At 41.2% G+C, this 21,554-nt stretch overlaps 1 protein-coding gene across 1 annotated transcript in view; it reads left to right on the top strand.

The window, feature by feature from the left end:
• Positions 1-21,554, top strand: part of OXCT1 (3-oxoacid CoA-transferase 1) — a 126,949-nt gene that overhangs the window by 93,676 nt on the left and 11,719 nt on the right. Inside the window, exons 14-15 of the mRNA XM_024198963.3 lie at positions 7,502-7,591; positions 20,562-20,642. Of these exons, the coding sequence (XP_024054731.2) occupies positions 7,502-7,591; positions 20,562-20,642 (171 nt within the window). The remainder of the gene's footprint in view (positions 1-7,501; positions 7,592-20,561; positions 20,643-21,554) is intronic.

The raw sequence follows: 21,554 nt of genomic DNA, 5'->3' as shown, positions 1-21,554 counted from the left end.
CTTTTTCAGACTAAAAATATTCACTGCCTATTTCAAAGACCAGAAGATATGTCAAAAAATCCTTGATCCCTGGGTTAGTCCTAGAATGGAATGGCACTTGCAACCTTAACTGTGGAGCCATAATCACTGGGTGAGCATGAATGTTATGTATGCAGTTCTTGGAATTAACATTTAATAATCACTGTACAACATGCACTACATTTTGGTAGGGCCATGTACAGCTAAATGGAAAGCTTAACTTGATGCTCGTAATTTACATCTTCATAGAGTGCGTGCATTTGAATGCTGCACAGCTTTTAAGAAATTGGTTTAAGTACTGTAGCTCTTGAGATGCACTTTCAGTGCATTCATTTGAATTTCACTTTGCAGTTTTAATTCAGTGCCAACAGTCATTTTGAATTAGTTTTATGGAAAAATAACTTCATAAACATTGACTAACTTTCCTTTAGGCATATGTCATATTTTAAATTACTTCTCTGTTATAGAAAATAAATATTTACCATCCCCAGCACAGTCATTTTTAAGCATACTAAATTTTAGGAAAAAGATATTTGGTGAAATTTTCAAAAGTTCATAAATTACTTAGGAGCCTAAATCCCATTTTCAGAAGTGTCTAAATCCCATTGAAAGGCTCTTTTGAAAATTATATCCATTGTCTTTTAATTCCATGTTTTGTTGTGGAAGTTCAGTGGGAAACGGTGTTTAGCATTTTTGAAAATCAGGCCACCTATTTAATGGCTAAATAGGGATCTAGAAATTGAATTTAGACCTCAGTTTTTTTTTTAAATCTTTGCCATGTGTATATCTAATAGTACATATACAATTATTGCATTCAAGGACTTTAACTGTTTGCTTCTGCGTTATTTCTTTCACCCACTCAACTGCCACAAAAATACCATTAATGACTTCCTAGTATTCCTTGCTAATGTTCCTTCAGTTAGTCTCTCTGAGTAAAATCTAATCTAGCTGTCAGAGATGGCAATATAATTACAATAATTCTGTAATTGTGCCATTTGAGGCCCTGCAGTCACTGAAAAAAATGAGAGCAAGTATATTCTAGAGCAATTCATCTTCAAGCTCTATCCAGTAAAATCTTTTCTCCATTGGAGAAATGGAAAATAAAATACTGGAAGAAGAGTGACTTTCTTTTTTGGAAGTAAGCTACTGTAAGCATAGTTTCCCTTGTGAGCAGAGTATATTGATGTGCAATGTTATACTTACACTATTTATATAGGCACATAATTATTTTCTTTACAAAACATTCTGGATCCTCTGAGATCTTTTCTTTATGATTGTAATTCAGGGCTTCCCTGGAGTTTGCTGATATACTGATATTTTTTTTCAAATCCTACAAAAACATGTAATGCAGATTATATTTTCTTATTGTTCCTTGTTGTATTCGGCTCAGATTATCTCTTTACACATGCTATGCATCTCACTTGAATCCTTCGCATACACGAGTGGTGATAGCAGCCTTATGGAAGATGTAGGGGCCTCCAGGGCTAATGTAGGTTGGTGATCTATGTGTACCACTGAGGCTCACTGAGTAGACAGGCAGAGCAGAAAACTCTCCGCACAGGTTTCAAGTTCACCTTTTGAGTGCGCCACAAGCCTCATTCCTTGTGGCCCCGAGCTTCCCAGCAGAGAGAGCACCATACGCCCAGCGCTCCTAGTTCCAGCAGCTATGGTGATAAACCACTTACAATGTGCTTAAACTTGAGGCATATGACTAGCAGTGAGCCTGGACTAAGGAATTGGTCTCAGTTTCCTCTTATGGTATGTGTTCACTTAAACACTCATTTCTTGATCACACAGAGAATTACTAAAGCTGTTCCTTGATTTGCTTAATAACCCCTATACCCCAGGTCTTTCCATTGGATCCCTCTGAAGTATTCTTTATTCCTATGACTGGCACAGGATTCTGCTCTGCACTATGCGGGTGTTCTTAGAAAGCCTCTTTGGGTAGGTGCAAGCCACCGTGAACCTCAGAGGGAGCAAAAAATGCAGGGCATCTTTACAGTATCTGTACAGTGTCCGTGTCTTCCCAAGGTATCTTTGAATTCAGCCTGAACTGCTGAAAAGGTGGCAGGAGGAAGGGAGAATTCATTCCATCCCTGTGCACTTTTTGTAGCAGTTATGCTGGCACAAAGGAGAAGGAAAGCAACAATAAGCCTCTTCCTACCCCAACTTTTGTAAATATTCCTAGTTTAGGGAAGGCGCAGAGCTGATTTGAAAAACTTTCCTCCTAATCCCAACTCTGATTGATAGTGTTCTTATTATAATGCATGGTGTTAGGGAGAATTTGAACCAGTGCACTAAAATGAATCTTTCCTCTGGATTCCCAAACAAGTTCCATTAATGTACTTAGAAGCTTACAATGCTCATTTAAAGAAAAACAGCACCCAAAAAAGTACAAACCCTGAATCCTGTACAAGCTTGTAGGGGAGGGGGGTATAATAACCTTTAGGGTGTATTTCTATCAGTTGCCAATTTTAAAATAATTTTGGTTTTTCCAAGGAGTTGACTAAAGCAGTTGGTCTTTCTACGTACGAGACCAGGTTATTTAATTACAACGTTTCTATTAAGAGTGTTTAATCAAGTTGCAGAGAGTGACCTATTGTACGTACTGCATTTTATCCTATTTAAGAGAAAATTAGATAGAAATTAACTCTAACTTCTGTTAAATGAAACAGTGTAGTTCTGCCTCTCAACCCAATGCCTCCTTCCATGCCCACTGCTATCAGCCCTAATTAGCTTTTAGCAGAAATTTCATGTAACTGTTGGCTGCTGATGCAGGCAGTTTCCAGGAAGAGTAAATATTTATTTTTAAGACAGGCTTCATTTTGCGCACAAGGCACTCAAATCATTTAACGAACAATCTGGTATATGTTGACTGCAATTAAATCTAGCATTGAGCTTTAAAAGTAACAGAAATCCCTTGTAAATGTGCAGTGATAGTAGGAGGTATAACTGGGGACCTAGAGCTCTGTTTTCATTTAGAACAGACCAAGATTTGCTCATTTGCCTTTGGTCTGAGGGCCCACTTTCAGCATAAAGGAACAAAAGTGACTTTCTAAGAAATCATGGTTTTGGGAGCCCTTAACCCTACTTTGCACATACAGACTGGCATGACGCCATCTGACACTAGTAGGGACCACAGAGAGAGGAAATTCACAACTTGATTTCCACACTCCTATTGGCAGCAACATTTTTTCTGGCCCAAGTAGCGATGTTCAATTTTAGTAATCTGAAGTTATTTCCCTTGTAGAGCACATACCAACTTCAAATAGCTGTATGATGATTTTTTCAACCAGTTTCTATTCCGCCTCTTTAGAATACAATTGCTCTTCCCCTCCCCACATGACTAATGTGTGGGAAAAAGCCAATCAATAGGAGTTCTGCACATGGATTGAGGACAGTATATGGTCCTTAGGCAACATATGCTTCTCAAAATGCAATTTAAACATTAAGCTCGATCAGGCCCTTAAACTGGTGAATGAAGGGAAGGAAAGAAATCCCCAGTTGCACCACTGATAAAATAGAGCATCCCATTAGCAGTGAAGACTTGATGCAAGGGGCCAAAAGCTTACATGGAGGGATGCAATATCCTCCTGCCGGGCCATAGAGGAGAATATCTTCAGCTGCAGACTTGCCATAGTGCACCATCAGCACCCTTTCTCACTGAGTCCTAGTCTACATAGACTGAGTCCTAGTCTACATGGCTCTCCAGATAACTAAAGGAAGCAAAAAGCAACAGAGAGTCCTGTGGCACCTTTAAGACTAACAGATGTATTGGAGCATAAGCTTTCGTGGGTGAATACCCACTTCGTCGGATGCATGCACGAAAGCTTATGCTCCAATACATCTGTTAGTCTTAAAGGTGCCACAGGACTCTCTGTTGCTTTTTACAGATCCAGACTAACACGGCTACCCCTCTGATAAAGGAAGCAAAACCACCCAGGGCCCCTATAAGAGGGCCTCAACATCATCATGGGAGCATGTTAATGACTAGGTTGGCATAATCCATGATAACTCAACCAGGGTTAATGAGGAAATAATGCCACATCTTTAGCTATCCCTACACCATGCCCTAGATAAGAGTCGTGCAAGGTTGCTGGGAAGACAATTCAGCCTCTGCAGAACTCTGTATTTCCGGGTTTCCAAGGAAAAGTTTGGGTAGTGCTGTCAGTTAGTGTCCAGTGCACAAATCTGAGTGGCTGACACAGAGAAGTGCTCACCCAAGGTAAACGTTGATACTCCTTTTAGGATTGCAGTTTCAAACAAATATTTTGTAATGTATCATTAAAGCAAAGTCTCCCAAGTTATTTTTTTATCTTTATTTTGGAGAGGGTTCAAAATGTTTCTTATAATTACTAAAGATGCTAATCAGAATCAAGTGCTAGTAAGTTATTTACATTTGAATGGAAATCTCTTGATTTAATACAAATTATTAATATGGCCAATGAACATATTTTAAGTGATTTAATGTAGGAAGAAAGAGCTTTGACAGTTGGCAGTTGTTTTTCACCTTGGAAAAAAAGCAGAAAAATGCCATTTTCCGTGGATATTTGTTTCTCTGTGGTAAAGAAATTTCCACTGAAGTTGCTGGCCAAATTGGTAATGGAATTTTTTCGGTATGATCAGATACACTGTATGCTTTTTGTCATGGATCATAGTTATGCACTGCGTTGCCTTATTGAAATATGGGACAGCAGGAAATAAAAGGAAAAGAGAGAATTATCAGGGAAAAGTTTTACATTTGGAAGTTCCCCATATGTATGTCTCTTTCCAGGTTGTTTGGCCTAACACTGTTATGTTTTCCATATACAAAAAGAAAAACATGTATTTCAGTAAGGATTACTTATTTTCGATTAAAGAAAACAGCCAATCAAAGGAAGAACAATGATAAAACCTTCATGACAGAAAGCAGTCTCTTCTCACTTCATTAGACCCTTACTTTCAAATTGCCTGACAGTCTTACCCACAGCACACAGGTAGGCAGAAATTGACAAGCCATTTAATTTAATGATGCAGCACACAGAAAACCATAGCTAAATATACACCACAAGCACTTTATATCCAATACAGCATTGCGTGCAGTTATATATTTGGGGGGAAACAGATTATATAGGCTCATCATATGGTGATGGTAATAATCTTTTCTTCCACTAGTATCTCAGGACAATGTAAACAGAAGCCTCTAAAGTTAGACATTTAAAAATCAGCAGCTCCAGATAACTTTCATCTAAGAGGTCTAAAAGAGCTTGTTCTGGAACATTAATGTTGATTTTCAAGAAGTCTTGGAGTACTGGGGAAGTTCCAGAAGACTGGAAGAAAACTAATGTACCAATTTTTAGAAAGGGTAAATGGAATGACCGTGGTAATTATAGGTTTGTCAACATGATATAGATCCTGGGCAAGATAATGGAGCTGCTGATATGGGACTCAATTAATAAAGAACTAAAGGAGGGTAAAGGAATTCATGCAAATCAGCATGGATTTATGGAAAAATAGATCCTGTCAAATTAATTTGAAATCTTTTTTGAGATTACAAGTTTCGTTGATGAAGGTAATAGCGTTAACGTAATATATTAAGACTTCTGGAAGGTGTTTGACTTGGTACTGCACAACATTTTGATTTTTAAAAGCTAGAACAATATGAAATTAACATGGCACAGTTTAAATGGATTAAAAACCGGCTAACAATGTAATTGCAAATGGAGAGTCATAATCAAGTGGGTCTGTTTCCAGTGAGGTCCTACACAAATTGGTTCTTTGCCTTGGGCTATTTAACATTTTTGTCAATGACTTGGAAGAAAACATAAAATCATCTCTGATAAAGTTTGCAAGTGACACACAAATTGGGGGTGTTGTAAATAATGAAGAGGACAGGTCACTGATTCAGAGCAATCTGGATCCCTTGGTTAACTGGGAAAAAGTAAACAATGTATGTTTTAATGTGGTTAAATGTATACATTTAGGAACAAAGAATATAGGCCATCCTTACAGGATGAGGGACTCTATTCTGGAAAAGAGTGATTCTGAAAAAGATTATGGGGTCCTGGTGGATAATCAGCTGAACATGAGCTCCCAGTATGTTGCTGTGACCAAAAGAGCTAATGTGACCCTGGAATGCATAAACGTCAATCTTGACTAGGAGTAAAGAGGATATTTTACCTCTGTATTTGGCACTGGTGCGACCACTGCTGGAATACTGTGTCCAGTTCTAGTGCCCACAATTCAAGAAGGATGTTGGTTAATTGGAGAGGGTTCAGAGAAGAGCTGTGAGAATGATTAAAGGATTAGAAAACATGCCTTTTAATGATAACTCTAGGAGCTCAATGTATTTAGTACAGGAAAGAGAAGATTAAGAGGTAACTTGATTACAGTTTATAAGTATCTACATGGGGAACAAATATTTAATAATGGGTTCTACAATCTATCAGGGAAGGTATATCATGATCCAATGGCTGGAAGGTGAAGCTAGACAAATTCAGACTGGGAATAAGATGTAAATTTTTAATAGTGAGAGTAATTAACTATTGGAACAATTTACCGAGGGTTGTGGTTGATTCTCCATCACTGACAATTTTTAAATCAAGATTGGCTGTTTTTCTAAAAGATACCATCTAGGAATTATTTTGGGGAAGTTCTGTGGCCTGAGTCACAGACTAGATGATCACAATGGTCTCTTCTGGCCTATGAATTTGTTACACTTTAAAAGGAATAATGCAGATCATAAAAGTAGGAAACATTGCATGGCTGAGGAACAGAGAAATCAATATTGATCCATATTTATTTATTTACCTATTTCCAAAACAACATAACAAGAGTTCTGGTGTGAAATAGAGACAGCAGCTTGAGCTGGCATGGTGCTAAACCCATGGTTTTCAAATCAGCACAAGTACAGATCTTCTTGTTGCTAATTTTTAGCCAACAAAATTTTCTTCTGCCAAAAGAAAAAGAAACTTCTAGCACGTCCCTGCGGCCCCCCGCTTCCCGCAGCTCCCATTGGCTGGGAACGGTGAACCTCAGCCACTGGGAGCTGTGGGGGGCTGTTCCTGTGGACGGTCAACGTCAGCAAAATGTCTTGCAGCCTCAATCAGCTTATCCTGATGGGCCGCAGGTTGCTCACCACTGGCTTAAGTCCTTTGCTGAATTGGAGCCCATCTCCTTTGTCTTCAGTTGAGTTACACCAAAGATGACATTGACCATGTGTTCTGATTCATGATTTTTTTCCTAACCACATTAGATTAGTGCAGTCGATTCTTAGAATGGGGCAGCAGAATATAACTGACTGCATGTTTCTTTACAACCTTGTTCAATGAAATGATAACGATATACGATGCGGGTTTTTTTGCATAGAAAACTGGCAAGCATGCTTGTGTTTCTGAAATGATTTCATCTCAGCGCAGCAAAATGTTCGTCTAATTTTAAACTGGTTCCTTTTGTAGTAAATATATCAAGGCATTTGACTCTCCTTTTCAAAATTCTGTTTTAGGGTAAGATGGTGAAAGGAATGGGTGGTGCTATGGACTTGGTGTCTAGTGCACAAACCAAAGTGGTCGTCACCATGGAGCACTCTGCCAAGGTAAAGCTTTATCTCTTCCTTCTAGCTGTTCAGCTCTAAGCCAATATTTTGCACTGTAACAAAAAGTTACTTTATCTTCCCTGTCGAGATTCTTGAGAATGTTGTTGTTAGTTGCAATAGAAGTACTTAACGGGTGTTTAGGACACTTATTTCTTTCTTGGGTACAAATCTTTTGACTTAAAAAAATTTAGTACACCTCTACTCCAATATAACGCTGTCCTTGGGAGCCAAAAAAATCTTACTGTGTTATATCGAACTTGCTTTGATCTGCCGGAGTGCACAGCCCCGCCCCCCTGGAGCACTGCTTTACCACGTTATATCCGAATTCATGTTATATCAGGTCGCATTATATCGGAGTAGAGGTGTGTTTTAAATCACACACATTCTTGAGTGATTTTATGTAATTTTAATGTGTGTGCAAAGTGCTGGATCTACAGCAGATGCTATCGATGGTACTTGTTCTTCACCTTACAGCCAACTGGAAAAATGAAGTTTTCCATGGGCATTCGTTTCACTGTGAGGAAAAGAAATTTGCCATTGAAATTGCTGTCCAAATTAATAGTGACAGCTCAATGAAAGAAACCTTATCTGCATGATTTCATACAGTCTGCTTTATATTGCTGCATCAGAAATACGAAGTTAGAGACTTTCATTTTTGGTAAACAATGAATGCTGAGACGCTAGAGTAAACAATCCAGGGGTCTAAGTGGCAACCCCTGCACTTTGGGAAACATTACAATATTGATTGGACACTTTGATTGCATAGAAGAGTTGTGTGTTGTTTTTTAACTGCTAAAATACTAAAAAACTACCTTTTTAAATTCACAGTTGAACTAAACTTGTAGATGCTGGTAGAATATAGAAAGAAAAAACAAAAAACAAAGTATGGTAAAACAAAGGGATTTCCCCCCCATCCTCTAATGTATTCTGGAAGGGTTTTCTTTATCTCCTTCGTCAGAAGCATCAGGGATGGCTGGAGATGGGGCATTTGACGGTCTGGGACAAGGTTCTGAGGTGGCATTGAGCATTCTCTTACTCAGGTGCTTTCCTGGCTAGTTCTTGCTCAGATGCTAACTGATCATCATATGCAAAGTCAGAAAAGAATTTTTCCCAAGTTAGATTCGCAGTGACCTTGGGGGTTTTTCACCTTCCTTTGCAGTGTCTGAGTGCAGGTCACTTGCCAGGACTATCTGGGTATATCTCACTTAATCATTTCCCTTCCATTGCAGGGACCTTGAGCACCAGTGCACCTTGGTCCCTCCTACTATCTGCCAATGGCACATACCCTTCAGGCATTAAACTCTATGACAAAATAAGATTTAATGAAAACCAACAAGGCACTGGAAAATGGTTTACAGAATCTTTCACCGGGTTCATACGTGATGAAGGACAGTAGTAAATGAAAACCACCATCACCCCCACATAGCAGTTCCGGGGTCTCTGTGAAATGAATTGGTGCGCTCACTCCATCACTAGGGGTTGTTCCTCAGAAGATGGTTGAAGCAGATTGCTGAAGCATTGTGGGGGAAGTTTACAGCCATTGCCCACGTTGCCTCTGTTCTTTGCATAAAGGATAGAGTTGACAATCTGGCACCTCAAGCACTAATTAAAAGAAAAATAAATTGTATCAAACCCTGCAAGCTTTACAGGGTTATTATATGAGTTCTAAAGGCATTATAGTATAAAATAAGCAGCTGAATGGTGGATCAGCATTCACGTCACGCTCCCTGTCAGTACTCAGCCTTGGCTGGGGAAGCTAATGATCCAACCAGTGGACCAAATTTGGCGATGAATCCTGGTCCTGTGCCATCTGAGGCATGTTGCACATATGCTAAGACAATTATCTCTCTTCAAGTCACAGGGGATAAAAGACAAAATTTTCTGCTGGTATAAATTGGTGCCCCTCCCTTGAAGTCAATAGAGCTGTGTTAATTTATACCGGCAGAAAATTTGGGCCAAACTCTCCCAGTTGCCTTTACCTGTTAACACTCCACATATGAGCATTCTGTGCTGGGAGTGTTTGTAATATTGAACCTTATATTGGTAGCATGTGACGGGTTCCCCCCGGGGTGCCACCTGGAATTGGGTATCACTGAGCTCCCTGACCCACCAGCCTGGTCTCCCTCTCGCATTGTACTGCTGTGACAAGCTGTAAAGACCTCCAGCCTGCACTTTCACCAGCATTTATACAGGTAGGGACACACCCAGCTCCAGTTACATGCAGGCTCTCTAACCACCAGCTTCCCAGCATGGGACCCCAGAGCAGCACTGTCCTGCGCTGGTCAAATCTGGCCAGTATAAGGGTTTAATACCCAGTCCGCCTCTCCCTCAATGTGAAGAGAACATACACACTTGTGATAACCAAGCAGAGATTTTCACCAAGCACTCCAGTCAAAGCTCACTCGTTTAGATTAAAACAAAAACAAGTTTATTAACTACAAAAGATAGATTTTAAGTGATTATAAGGGATAGCAAACAGATCAAAGCAGGTTATCTAGCAAATATACAAAGCAAGTAAACCCAGCAAATAAACAAAAAATGCAAACAAAGCTTAATATACTAGATAGATTGGATATGAATTAGCAGATTCTCACCCTAAGAGATGATACAAGCAGGCTGCAGATTCTTAAGGGCAAGCTGCACTTGCTTTCCAGCTTAGAATCCCCAGGTGTTACATACACCGGCTAGAAATCCCTTTAGCCGGGGTCCAGCACTTCCCTCAATTCAGTCTTTGTTCCTCAGGTGTTTTCAGGAGCCTTCTTGTGTGGGGAGTGAAGAACCCCAGATGATGTCACTCCCTGCCTTATATAGCTTTTATATATGGTGGGAACCCTTTGTTCCAAAGCTTGGTTCCCAGACCAGCCTGTGAATAAATACTGACATCCCAAGATGGAGTCCAACATCATGTGGCCTGGTCACATGTCCTTGTAGAGTCATAGCAGCTATTACTTGCAGGCTGTCCGTAGCGTTCTCAGAAAGGCTCACCGGGTGGGAGATAAGCTTCTCCTAAGGACTATTGTTCTTTCTTATGGCCCATTACCCTTTACAACTAGCTATTTAGACTGAAAGCGGCTCGTCTAGTGGGCATTACCCAGGTGTAATTACATTTGAAGTACAGATACATAGTATTTATAACTTCAGATACAAAAAGGATACATGCATGCAAATAGGATAATCATATTCAGCAAATCATAACCTTTCAATAACATCTCACATGACCTGTCTTGCATAAAATGCATCATAATTATGCTATAACCATATCGTAATAATATCACTATGAAGAATATGTGATGCAGTGTGTCAGCATGTATTTAGGGGATTAATTAAGCTTATATTAATTTACCAAATCCAAAGTTTCTTCTTGCATTTTTAATGGATTGTCTTTTCAGTTATATATTTTGCTAGGGAAGATTTCTAAAATAATAGATTCCTGGCACTCATATTAAGGTGTTGCTCTTTCTCACTGTTCTGGCAAAACAGGCTCAATACAGAAATTACCTGTGTGAGTTCTTTCACTTTGTAAACTAACGAAAAGTACATTGCATAAGGTAGTAATCTTGCATATTAAAGTATTTCATATCGATTTTGTTCTAAAATAACTGTAACCTTAGAAATGTTATTTTATGGGGGGCAAAAAAGATGATTTTGTACATACTTCATGGAGCCAGTGAAGAGGCTCAGTGTTTGAAATCTGTAAACTTGCTAATGAGTGCTATATATGAGACCACCTAATTGGTATTGTACAGGACCCCATGATTATGCTAATGTCACATTTAAGTGTCTGATACATATTTTGAAGAGAATTGTGGTGCATAAATATCAAGCAACTGAAATAAAATAAGCACTGGTAGTTTTGAAAAAGCTATTTATAGTGCAAAAGAATACTTCAGCTTCACAGTGAAAATTATATCGAGTATTAACAAACAGAAATCTTGTTTTATCTTAGAAAGTGTTATAAACTGTTTTATACTGTACTGCACTGCTCTGCAATAGATCATTAGCAGGGTCGCCCTGAGGGGGGGCAAGTGGGACAATTTGCCCCAGGCCCCACAGGGGCCCCCACGAGAATATAGTATTCTATAGTATTGCAACTTTTTTTTATGGAAGGGGCTCCCGAAATTGCTTTGCCCCGGGCCCCCTGAATCCTCTGGGCAGCCCTGATCATTAATAGAGAGTAGTCATACTCAGACTCAGTTTGGTACTTGCCTTCATGCATTTCCTTGTGATACTTTAAGGCTGCCTGAGAAGACTTCTCTTTACTCTCAGTTGATGTCAGTGAGACGGCTCACGTGTTTAAATTGAAAACAGTTGAGGGTACAGATCTGATTGGAGCACTCAGAAACTTGCAGAATCAAGCCCTTAGATTATAAACTCTTCAGAACAGAGACAGTCTCTTACTATGTGTTTATATGTTGCTTAGCATAATGGGGTATCAGTCTTGGCTGGGCCTTCAGGGAACTACCATAACACTATTACTATTAATAAGCAAAAAGATTTTTTTAAAGTCTAAATATAGAAGCAAAATGTTCTTCCCTTGAGAAGACTCCAGAGTCCAATGCCCCTCTCACTGATCATTCCTATCAGGGTGCGTTTTGAAAAAGACTTGCAGACCACACACTCTGCACAGATAAGGCCCTACTAGAGGCAAAAAAGGCACTTACTCTGTCCCTCATTCAGTGGAATTGCTGTATCGCAGAATGGGCAGGTTTTTAAACCTCGAGGTTTTCATTCCGCCATAGGCCTGATAGCCCCAGATTCTGAGGCAGCTAAGTAACAAAAGTCTCACTCTATCTACATAATTAGTATTATGTTGCCAGTGGGCTAACAACAAATACATGTATTTGGAAAAATTAGGAAAAACCAAGTACAGTAACCTCACTAACAACTATGTAACAATAGAGACACTACAGTGTGGGGAGAACACGGAAGTTGTTCTGTCTCACTGCCATGGACAGCTTTGGTGATGTGGACAAGACCTGGGTCGGTGTTGCAGCAGTCCCAAGCTGGCAGGGAAAACAGGCTCAGAGGTAAATTCAGCACATCAGGTGACAGTCCCAAGGGGGGCTCTGTGACCAAACCCCATCACACTTGCATTATGCCATTTTTCTGTATATAAAACACTTTGTCTTACCTTTTGAAAGTAAAAAAATGAAAAATCAAGATTATTGTACCATGAGATGTACTTCATTAATTTATTTTGACAAATTTAGTAGCAAGCATTTATATCACACTTTCAGAGAGTTGGGCACATGTGTGCTCATTAATCCACAACACCCTCATATAGAATGGGAAACTGAGGCAGAGACATTCAGTGACTTGCTCAAAGCCAGAGAGCAAGTGGCAGAGCTATACTGTACTAACTTCAAATTTTAGGGCCAAATAATGTCCTAGCTTGCACAATTTCTCAAGGGCATAAAAGGGCATACGGTGCATGAACTGAGTGGCAGCTGGGGTCACTCCTCCCTCAGGAACAGGGAGACACAAAGGCATGCAAGATGCATGCGTGGCCCCAGTGGACACTGCTGGTAAAGATTCTGCTCTCCAGTGCGTGCACACCAAGAGTGGGCTCCACATGCACAGATACTCAAAGAAGAATCCTCTTAGGGAAGTAGACCAGATAATCTAATTAGTCTTTTTTTTAAAAAAAAATCTCTGTTTCTACAACTATAGCCAACCTTTTGTATCTCTGGGATAGCAGAAACCAAAACTTAGTTATGGTCTCATCTGTGTTTTTATTATACAAACCTTTTGTTAGGGATTTGTAACTAAATCTATAAAAATCAGGAATGCCTTAGAGAATTTGTATAGCAGTAAATAGGAAAGCTAAGTAAATTAAATGTTGTTTGTTTTGTTTTGTTTTTTAAACCTGCCTTCAGGGATTACTTTTCAGTGCCACGTATAACAGTTCGAGACTCCTATTTAAAAATATAGAAGTTTCATGTTTTATCTGAAACCGTGAACTGAAGATGCAAACTTTCAAAAACAACCCTATGTTTACTGAATAATGTGTTTGTGCATGTGCATACATAACCAAAAGTGCAAAAATGCATTTGCATGAGCAAAAATCCCATGTGTGTGTGCAAATACCCATTTGCATGTGCACATGCATATTCTTCAGGCACAACTTTGATACAAATGTGTGCAAATACTGGCCCTGAACACTTATACCTAACCTCCAGAAGTCAGGAAATTCAACTCAGGCTGACGTTACATACACAACTCATCCATGCACTGTTTATCTATTTAAAATAGTATAAGCAAGATCTCCTTTTGCAAAATTCTTGGGGCTGACTTGCATGCTGCTTTAGCCAATGGGAGTGCTGAAATCTGAGGAGAATGAAAACACAAGAATTGTGCTATTATGAATTGTGGGGTTTTATTTATTCATTCTTGGGTGCATGCAGTGCTGATCTGATGGGTTAGCGACATAGGCGACCGCCCAGGGCGCCGTAGTCATGGGGCACACCATGGTCAAGAAACTGCAGAAGGACACTGAGCTCCTAAGTAATGATTATTAGCCGAGCCCACTCAGGAGGCAGGGAGAGGGGATAAAGGGGGTGTGGGGTGGGAGCCAGGTGCTCACACACGACCCCTCTCCGCCCTCCCAGCAGCACGGAACCTGCAGTGCCACTGCCCCTCCACCTGCTGCAGCTCTGCCTGCTGTTCGGGAAGCCTGGGCAGGAAACAGGCCACCTGGGCTCTCTTTGCCGATCTGCCCTACCCGGAGAATGAGCTCTTCCTCAGGGAAGGTGTCATAGAGGGCTTCCTGTAGGGGGCAGGCAGCAAGCTCCCCCAGGGCACCATTTTCCCTAAGGCTGGCCCTGGTGCATGTATGTATAATTTTAGGTACAAGAAATGCCTTATGTGCATTTCTTTTGGGGAGCCTGTTTTGGAAATCCCTGAATTATTAATTTAGTTTCTGCTTTCTGTGGGAAGGTACTACCAAAAGTAAAATACGTTCTTCATTTTTCAGCAAATATGTGGTCTCAGAGGCTGATGTTTGTGGGCTACCACTCCAGATCTTTCTTTATCTTCTCTGAGAAAAAAACGTTAAGACTGACACCAAAAACATTTATTTCCATTGATTGTTGTCTATAATTATCATCTCCTCTTTGAATGGTTTATTGTACTGTATAATCGGAATGTATGGTAGATGTGCAGCTCATATAATATACTATGTGATTATCTACTTGTCATTTTTTGAGACTGGCAGGAATAATGGCATTCCCACAAACTAATTTATTTTTAAATTGAGAATTTTGCTCTCCCTGGAGAGCTTACGTTTTAGAAGCTTGTCCCTCTCTTTTGGTTCTCAATACTGCTTGCTCTTGCTGCTCCAAGAGTGAAGAAATTGCAAATATATAAATCTAAAACTCAAAAATAGAAAGCTGCTGTTATGATTTTTAGATGCTCTGTCAAAAACCAAAAACACACACAACCCTCACCAGTAACACCACTTCTGAAGCAAGTAGCATTCCCTTGGGATAGCTATTTCTGCCAGAGCAGATTTTCTGTTCAATCCTACTTATTCCTATACCCAAAAGAGTTTCTCTCTGAGAGCAAATTGTTGTTTCATCTGCATCTAAGAAGTACTTCAAACTCGTCAGAGAAGTGCTCCTTCATCCCCCTCAGAACCCAACATTCCTACCAACTGAAACAAATATATGAATACACATTAGCCATCCTCTTGGAAAAGAGGATTTTATTACAAACCTGCACTGATAAGAAGTCGATGGTTAAGGGCTGGTCTGCACTGGGCGGGGGGGGAGGGATCGATCTAAGATACGCAACTTCAGCTACGTGATCGATTTACCTTGGGTCCTCACAGCGTGGGATCGACGGCCGCGGCTCCCCCGTCGACTCCGCTACCGCCTCTCGCTCTGGTGGAGTTCCAGAGTCGACGGGGAGCGCGTTCGGGGATTGATTTATCCCGTCTAGATGAGACGCGATAAATCAATCCCCGATAGATCGATTACTACCCGCCGATGTGGCGGGTAGTGAAGACGTACCCTTAGAGACAGCCAAAGACATCGCTGGTTTGTATGTTATCTGTTTAGATTGCAGCATCTTCAGAGCAGATATCGCTTTGTCTTACTTGTTGCTCTGCAAATAAACAGTAATAAGATAATTCACTGACAAGGTTAGGATCTGATGATGGATTAACAGAAATCAAGATGTAAGACATTGAAGTGTAGTGAAAGGCTACAGAGGAGAGAGGAATGACATCTAGCTGCAGCAAAAAGGAATGATTGACATCAGATCCTCCAAGGCTTCTGAAGTGTCTGTGAATGCCAGTAGTGGAGGAAAAAACAGAAGAAATATTATGTGTGGGAAAAGCTAGAGGGTGAAGGAACTAGATACCAACCAAGCTCACTGCAATGTCAAGAATTGTCAACGTAACTTCAGCATTGGCAAAGAATATTGAATTTGGGCATTGTCAGTCTTCATAAACACCAAAGTAGTTTTCTTCACACTTAGCCGTACCATAACTTCTGTGATGTTTGCACTCTCTGTGATAAGTGCAAGTTTAGGATGAATAGGACGTCACCTCGGTTCTACCACACCACTTATTCTGGAGATTTGGGAAACCATCATTTTGTATTGTGGTATGAGTCAGGATGATCCAGTTATTTTTCAGTTGAAGCTATCATTTTTAGTTCTATAGTCTCTTCTATTTCTATTTGAAAGAAAAAGTGGCAAACATTTAATACTGGAGATCAGCCCAAGAGTTCACATCTGGGTCTGAACCTTCCCAAAATTCAAGGGGATTTAGATGTAGTGTGGTGGTGGTGGCGGCTCATCATTACCATGTTAATATCTGTTGCAAGCAGAGTCACCAGGTATGTTCTATGGTTGATACATTAGATAGCCCTGATAATGAATTTAGCCCACTCTTGAAACTTTTTATCTTATAACCAGTTTAAATTTTTTTTACATCTTCAGCTACAGTGATGACTCACAAAACTTCCAGGTTGTTATGATACACTTGTAAATTCTCAGAAAATTTGTTCTGTACTCAAGAGTAAGTGCTGTACTTTTGAAGACAATATGCTGTATTTTTCATACAGAGAGGTTGAATCCCTGCACTAAGTGCAAGATAGAACTCAATGTTAATTATGAAGTTGCAACCAGCACTTCCATTGTTTATTTGTGCATCTTCCTTTAAACTTTGAGAAGTGCTTGAATGCTAGGGGTTTTCTACTCGTGGGCTCTGATTTACAGTATCAGGGTATATATTTAAAAAATCGAGAACATTGTTTTACTGTTGTTTCATTAGGTCACGGGTGGGCAAACTTTTTGGCCCGAGGGCCACATCTGGGTGGGGAAATGGGGTCATGAATGTAGGGCTGGAGCAGAGGGTTGGGGTGCGGGAGGGAGTGCGGGGCGTGGGAGGGGGCTCAGGGCAGGGGGTTGGGGTGCAGGAGGGGGTGCAACGTGTGGGAGGGGGCTCAGGGCAGGGGGTTGGGGTGCAGGAGGGAGTGCGGCAGGGGGCTCAGGGCGGGGTTGGGGGCTCAGGGCAGGGGGTTGGGGTGCAGGAGGGGTGCGGCATGGGCTCAAGGCAGAGGGTCAGGGCAGGGGGTTGGGATGCAGGGTGCAGGAGAGGTTCAGGTTGCAGGCTCCAGCCCGGCGCCGCTTACCTCGAGTGGCACCAGGGTGGCAGCAGCGCGCAGCAGGGCTAAGGCAAATTCCCTGCCTGCCCTGGCCCTGCGCCACTCCCGGAAGTGGCCAGCATGTCCGGCAGTGGCTCCTGGGGGCGGGGTGGGGCAGTCGGCTCCGCCGCACGCTGCCCTCACCTGTGGGTACCACCCCCGAAGCTCCCATGGGCCACTGTTCCCTGTTCCCGGCCAATGGGAGCTGCGGGGGGCAGTGCCTGCAAGCGAGGGCAGCGCACGGAGCCCTCTGCCCCTCCCCCAGGGGTCGCAGAGACATGGTGCTGGCCGCTTCTGGGAGCGGCATGGGGCCAGGGCAGTCAGGGAGCCTGCTTTAGCCCCACTGCACCATGGGGCTGGCAATCCTGCGGGCCAGATTGAAAGCTCTGATGGGCTGGATCCGGCCTGCGGGCCGTAGTTTGCCCTCCCCTGGATTAGGTAGTAACTGCTGTCAGCAATTCTTTTATCTTTTTTTTCCAAGTGAGTTTTTTGCTTGTAAAGACGAGGAAGGCAATACTGCTAGAGAGTGATGTTTTATTTATCCACCAAACAGGCACAGAACATGCAACGTTAGGCAGTTTGGCGAAACATGCACTACCCCTGCCCAGGAGTAATAAAAATCAAGTTAGGTTAACAACTGAACGGGTATGAGGACTTTTTTTTTGCTAAGAACGGTAAAAAAATGTATATAGCAGTGTTGTAATGGTGCCTTTGTGAAGTTAGAGTTGGATGGAGACCTCTAGTGCAGATCACTGAACAAAGAGATTGTAACTGATTTCAACCACCGTTGGCTGGGGGTTGAACTGACACAGGTGATCGAGAAAGCTCATCCCATTACCCTGTGTCATCCGCTCCCCTGTTGTGAACAGTTCTAATGTTGATGCATCGTGGTAGATTAATGATGTTTTCACTCTCAAATAACAAAATGTGTTACTCAACAAAACAATTTTTAGCACAGGTTGAACCAGATTTAGGATTTTGTCCCCCTCCCCGCCACACTCCACCCCCACACACACTTATGCTCCTCTTTTATCCAATGAACACCTCTTAAAAACAGACGGTAACAGATCCCACAGTCCCATTTGAGTTCTCAATCTGGTGTGGTCCTGCAGATATGGGTGGAGGTGTGTGGGTGCCAAAAGCCAGCTCAGATAATAAGCAGCAATAAAGTAATCTTCAGCTGAACTTTTCAAGAAGCTGAAATGCATCTGCTCTCAGGGTCACTGAGGCTCTCTTCGAGCTATCACCACTGCAAGCCTGTACATTTCAGTCTCCACAGGATACCAAGAGGAGATATTACATGACCTTAAAGGTGTACTTGCTGTGTTACTGAAAACTTTTAAAATAGTGCAGATCAATCTTGGCTGTTATGAGAACAGAATGCTGGAAGGTCCTTGAGAAAGGTAATTCCTAAGTTGATTATTTGAAAGTAATGCTGTCTGTCTCAAGTCATTATTTTCATTAAGACTGAGTCAGTTTTATCTGAGTAGTTGCCTTGATACCAGATGTGGATCTTGCTGATATAATTAGAATGAAGCAATAGTTCCTCACAGAAAAAAATTCTTTCACAACCCACAGATTGCTCATTTTGTCAGCATCCAGGAATTGCCTTTGCTGAGGTATGGCTGCTCAAGCTATACTAGACTTAGAGAACTGACAGTGGTAAAACTCAGAAAATTCATCAGAGAGGTCAGCTCATTAATTTAGACTTGCCACACTCTAGATCTTCTTTGAAATTTATAAAAGTAAACTGATAATTAGACATAAAATGACAAGAGTATATTACCAGAGTGTACGCTTACTGCTATATCTGTAAAATACTTACAACTAGTAATCAAAAGGCAATGATCTGTCCATTTTATGTTCATTCAGAGTAGTTTCTGCCTACATTCATTTAACAGGAAGTCTCATAGTTCAGCTGACACATAGTGTCCCTGAAGGAAATTAAATAGATTCCTTTTGATAATATTTACAGGCTGATGCTCTGTCTAAGAGAGAAACCATGTGGCTTTTGGATGATACAGTTGTGTCCAGCTAGTATCATTTCTTGACTTTGCTGTGTGTAGCCCCAGGGAAAGGGGTGGGTGCTAGGTGAGCATGAAGTCTCTGTTGGGTAGAGGGGCTGAACTTGGTAATATGAATAGCTATTCTTGGCTGTGGGTATAGCCTCTTAGGGTCTGGACTCTGTCGTGTGTGCATCAGACTCTCTATAAGTACTGTGCATAGATAAGCATGTCAGAGAAATATCACGCCCTCAATGACCTTCTTTAATTATTTTCCACAATAGGGCTGATTCTGGAAGCCAACAGGATGGGAGGGAGATGGGAATTTCTCTTAGGTTTGCCCTTACGAGTTGGGGTGAAAAATGCCACAGCAGAAGTACGTGGCAGAATGACACTTTCACAAAGAAACTTCATGCATCCCTGGTTGGTTTAGTCTGGGGATCACTGCCAAATCCTGAGTAAATGGGGATGTACGGTCACATTACTATAGAGTCCCCTGAATCACTGGGAGGGTGAAATGGGAACTAAGAATTTCTCCATAACTGGTGGATATACTTGCAAACTTTCATCCTTCCAATAAAACAGAGACTGTAGAAATAAAGAGCTGCAGCTAAGAGGCTTGCTGAGCCTGGGTTTCATATTTGTGGTGGTCTGAGCTCTCAAAAATGAGTCAGTGAGCTGGTTACCTGCAATGTGTACAAAGGAATGGGTATGGAAGGTTTCCTACAGTTTCCGTGAACTCCCAAGTGAGTAGCCACTATTTGGGCTTTCACCTGAATAATAAAGAGCTAGATTGTGCTTTTAGGCACAGCCCCAAGCAAGACAAGCTCTATGAATTGCACCACCCCAGGAGGCATGGTTCTCCAGAGAGATTTCTTTGAGGCATAGTTCCCTCCCTGCCTTCCCCTTATTCCAGCAGCCAATTATGACAGCCCCAGACCAGCTCAGCTGCATTAATTGGCTAGGGCTCCACCCATTCCCCACCCATGTGCTCCAGGAAGAGGGAAGCAGTAAGTAGAAATACACTGGGCATAGGGTCTGTGTAGCCCACACAAGGATGTAAAGAAGTTCTTATTCCCTTTTACTCCTCCGCATGATCCAAGACATGCTCTAGCACAAAGTGTTTGGAATCAGATATAATCTGCCATAGGAAAAGACTCCGGCGTTAGAAGTCTGAGTACAGTGTGTGTTTCATGCATGCAGGGTGCTTATGCCTGTGATGCTTTAAGCATCTTATTTTCTCATCCTTATCTGAATTCTGAACATGAAGTATTGGTTCTTGAAAGCTAATGTTTGTCTGTCTATTGTTAAATGCAGGGCAACGTCCACAAAATTATGGAAAAATGTAATTTGCCACTTACTGGGAAACAATGTGTAAATCGTATCATTACGGAGAAGGTAAAGTACATTTCTTTAGTCCTCTTCCAGTCTTTTTTTCCCCCTAGAAAGTGCCACCAAATCATATTTAAATTTACTTTAGTGCAAGCATGAATGATATGCAGCATCACTTAACAATGAAAAGGATAGATCCTGTTGGAGGTGGATTCAAGAGTTTGGGTGGGTCCCAGTTTTCCTTTGAAAAATGTGATCCTTTAGCACCCAAACATACTGGGCCACGTTTTCAAACACATTCTGGTTTCAAATGCCTGTGATAGAATTATGAATAGTGTCTGCTGTCAGCCTCTCATGGGACTACTTGTGAAGTAAATTACTACTCAGTGTGAGTAAGGGAGGCAGAACTGAACCCCAAACAGTCAGTTTGCTGCACAAAGTAGTTCAGTGGACCTTTCCAATAGAGGTTGAGGAAATTAAGTTATTGCTGCAACCACCTTTATTTTATTATAAGTGCTTACATTTTGAGGGCTAAAAGTATGATGAGAGGGCTCCCACAGAGATTACCAAGTAGTGTGCTTCAAAAGCAGTCATGTTAGATGCCATTTTCCCCCCAGTAGCTTATTACTGTTATCTTAAATAAATCTTTCTCCACAAGGTAGAGGAAAACAAATGAAAGGTGAAACTTATTTATAGTCGGACTCTAGTAACAGGCTACATACAAATGTATAGTTGAAAAGGAAAGTTGAACAAAGATTGGGAAAAAGCAAGTAACCTATAGAAATTTTTATAAAAACCAGCCCTGGTCAGATCCTCCTATGTACATATATGCACCTATCATATATTCCTATAAGAAATGGCTCTTATGTATACACCAGAATATCACTTAAATTCAATTGGAAACTCTAACGATCCTCAAACCAACATCCTAAAGTAGGTGTTTCTTACCCCCAGTTTCTGTTTTCAGATTTAGGGATG

The sequence above is a fragment of the Terrapene carolina genome, unplaced genomic scaffold (genome assembly GCF_002925995.2).
Source record: "Terrapene carolina triunguis isolate 2854851 unplaced genomic scaffold, T_m_triunguis-2.0 Scaffold69, whole genome shotgun sequence".
NCBI lineage: Eukaryota > Metazoa > Chordata > Testudines > Emydidae > Terrapene > Terrapene triunguis.
This window is presented reverse-complemented; position numbering and strand designations above follow the sequence as displayed.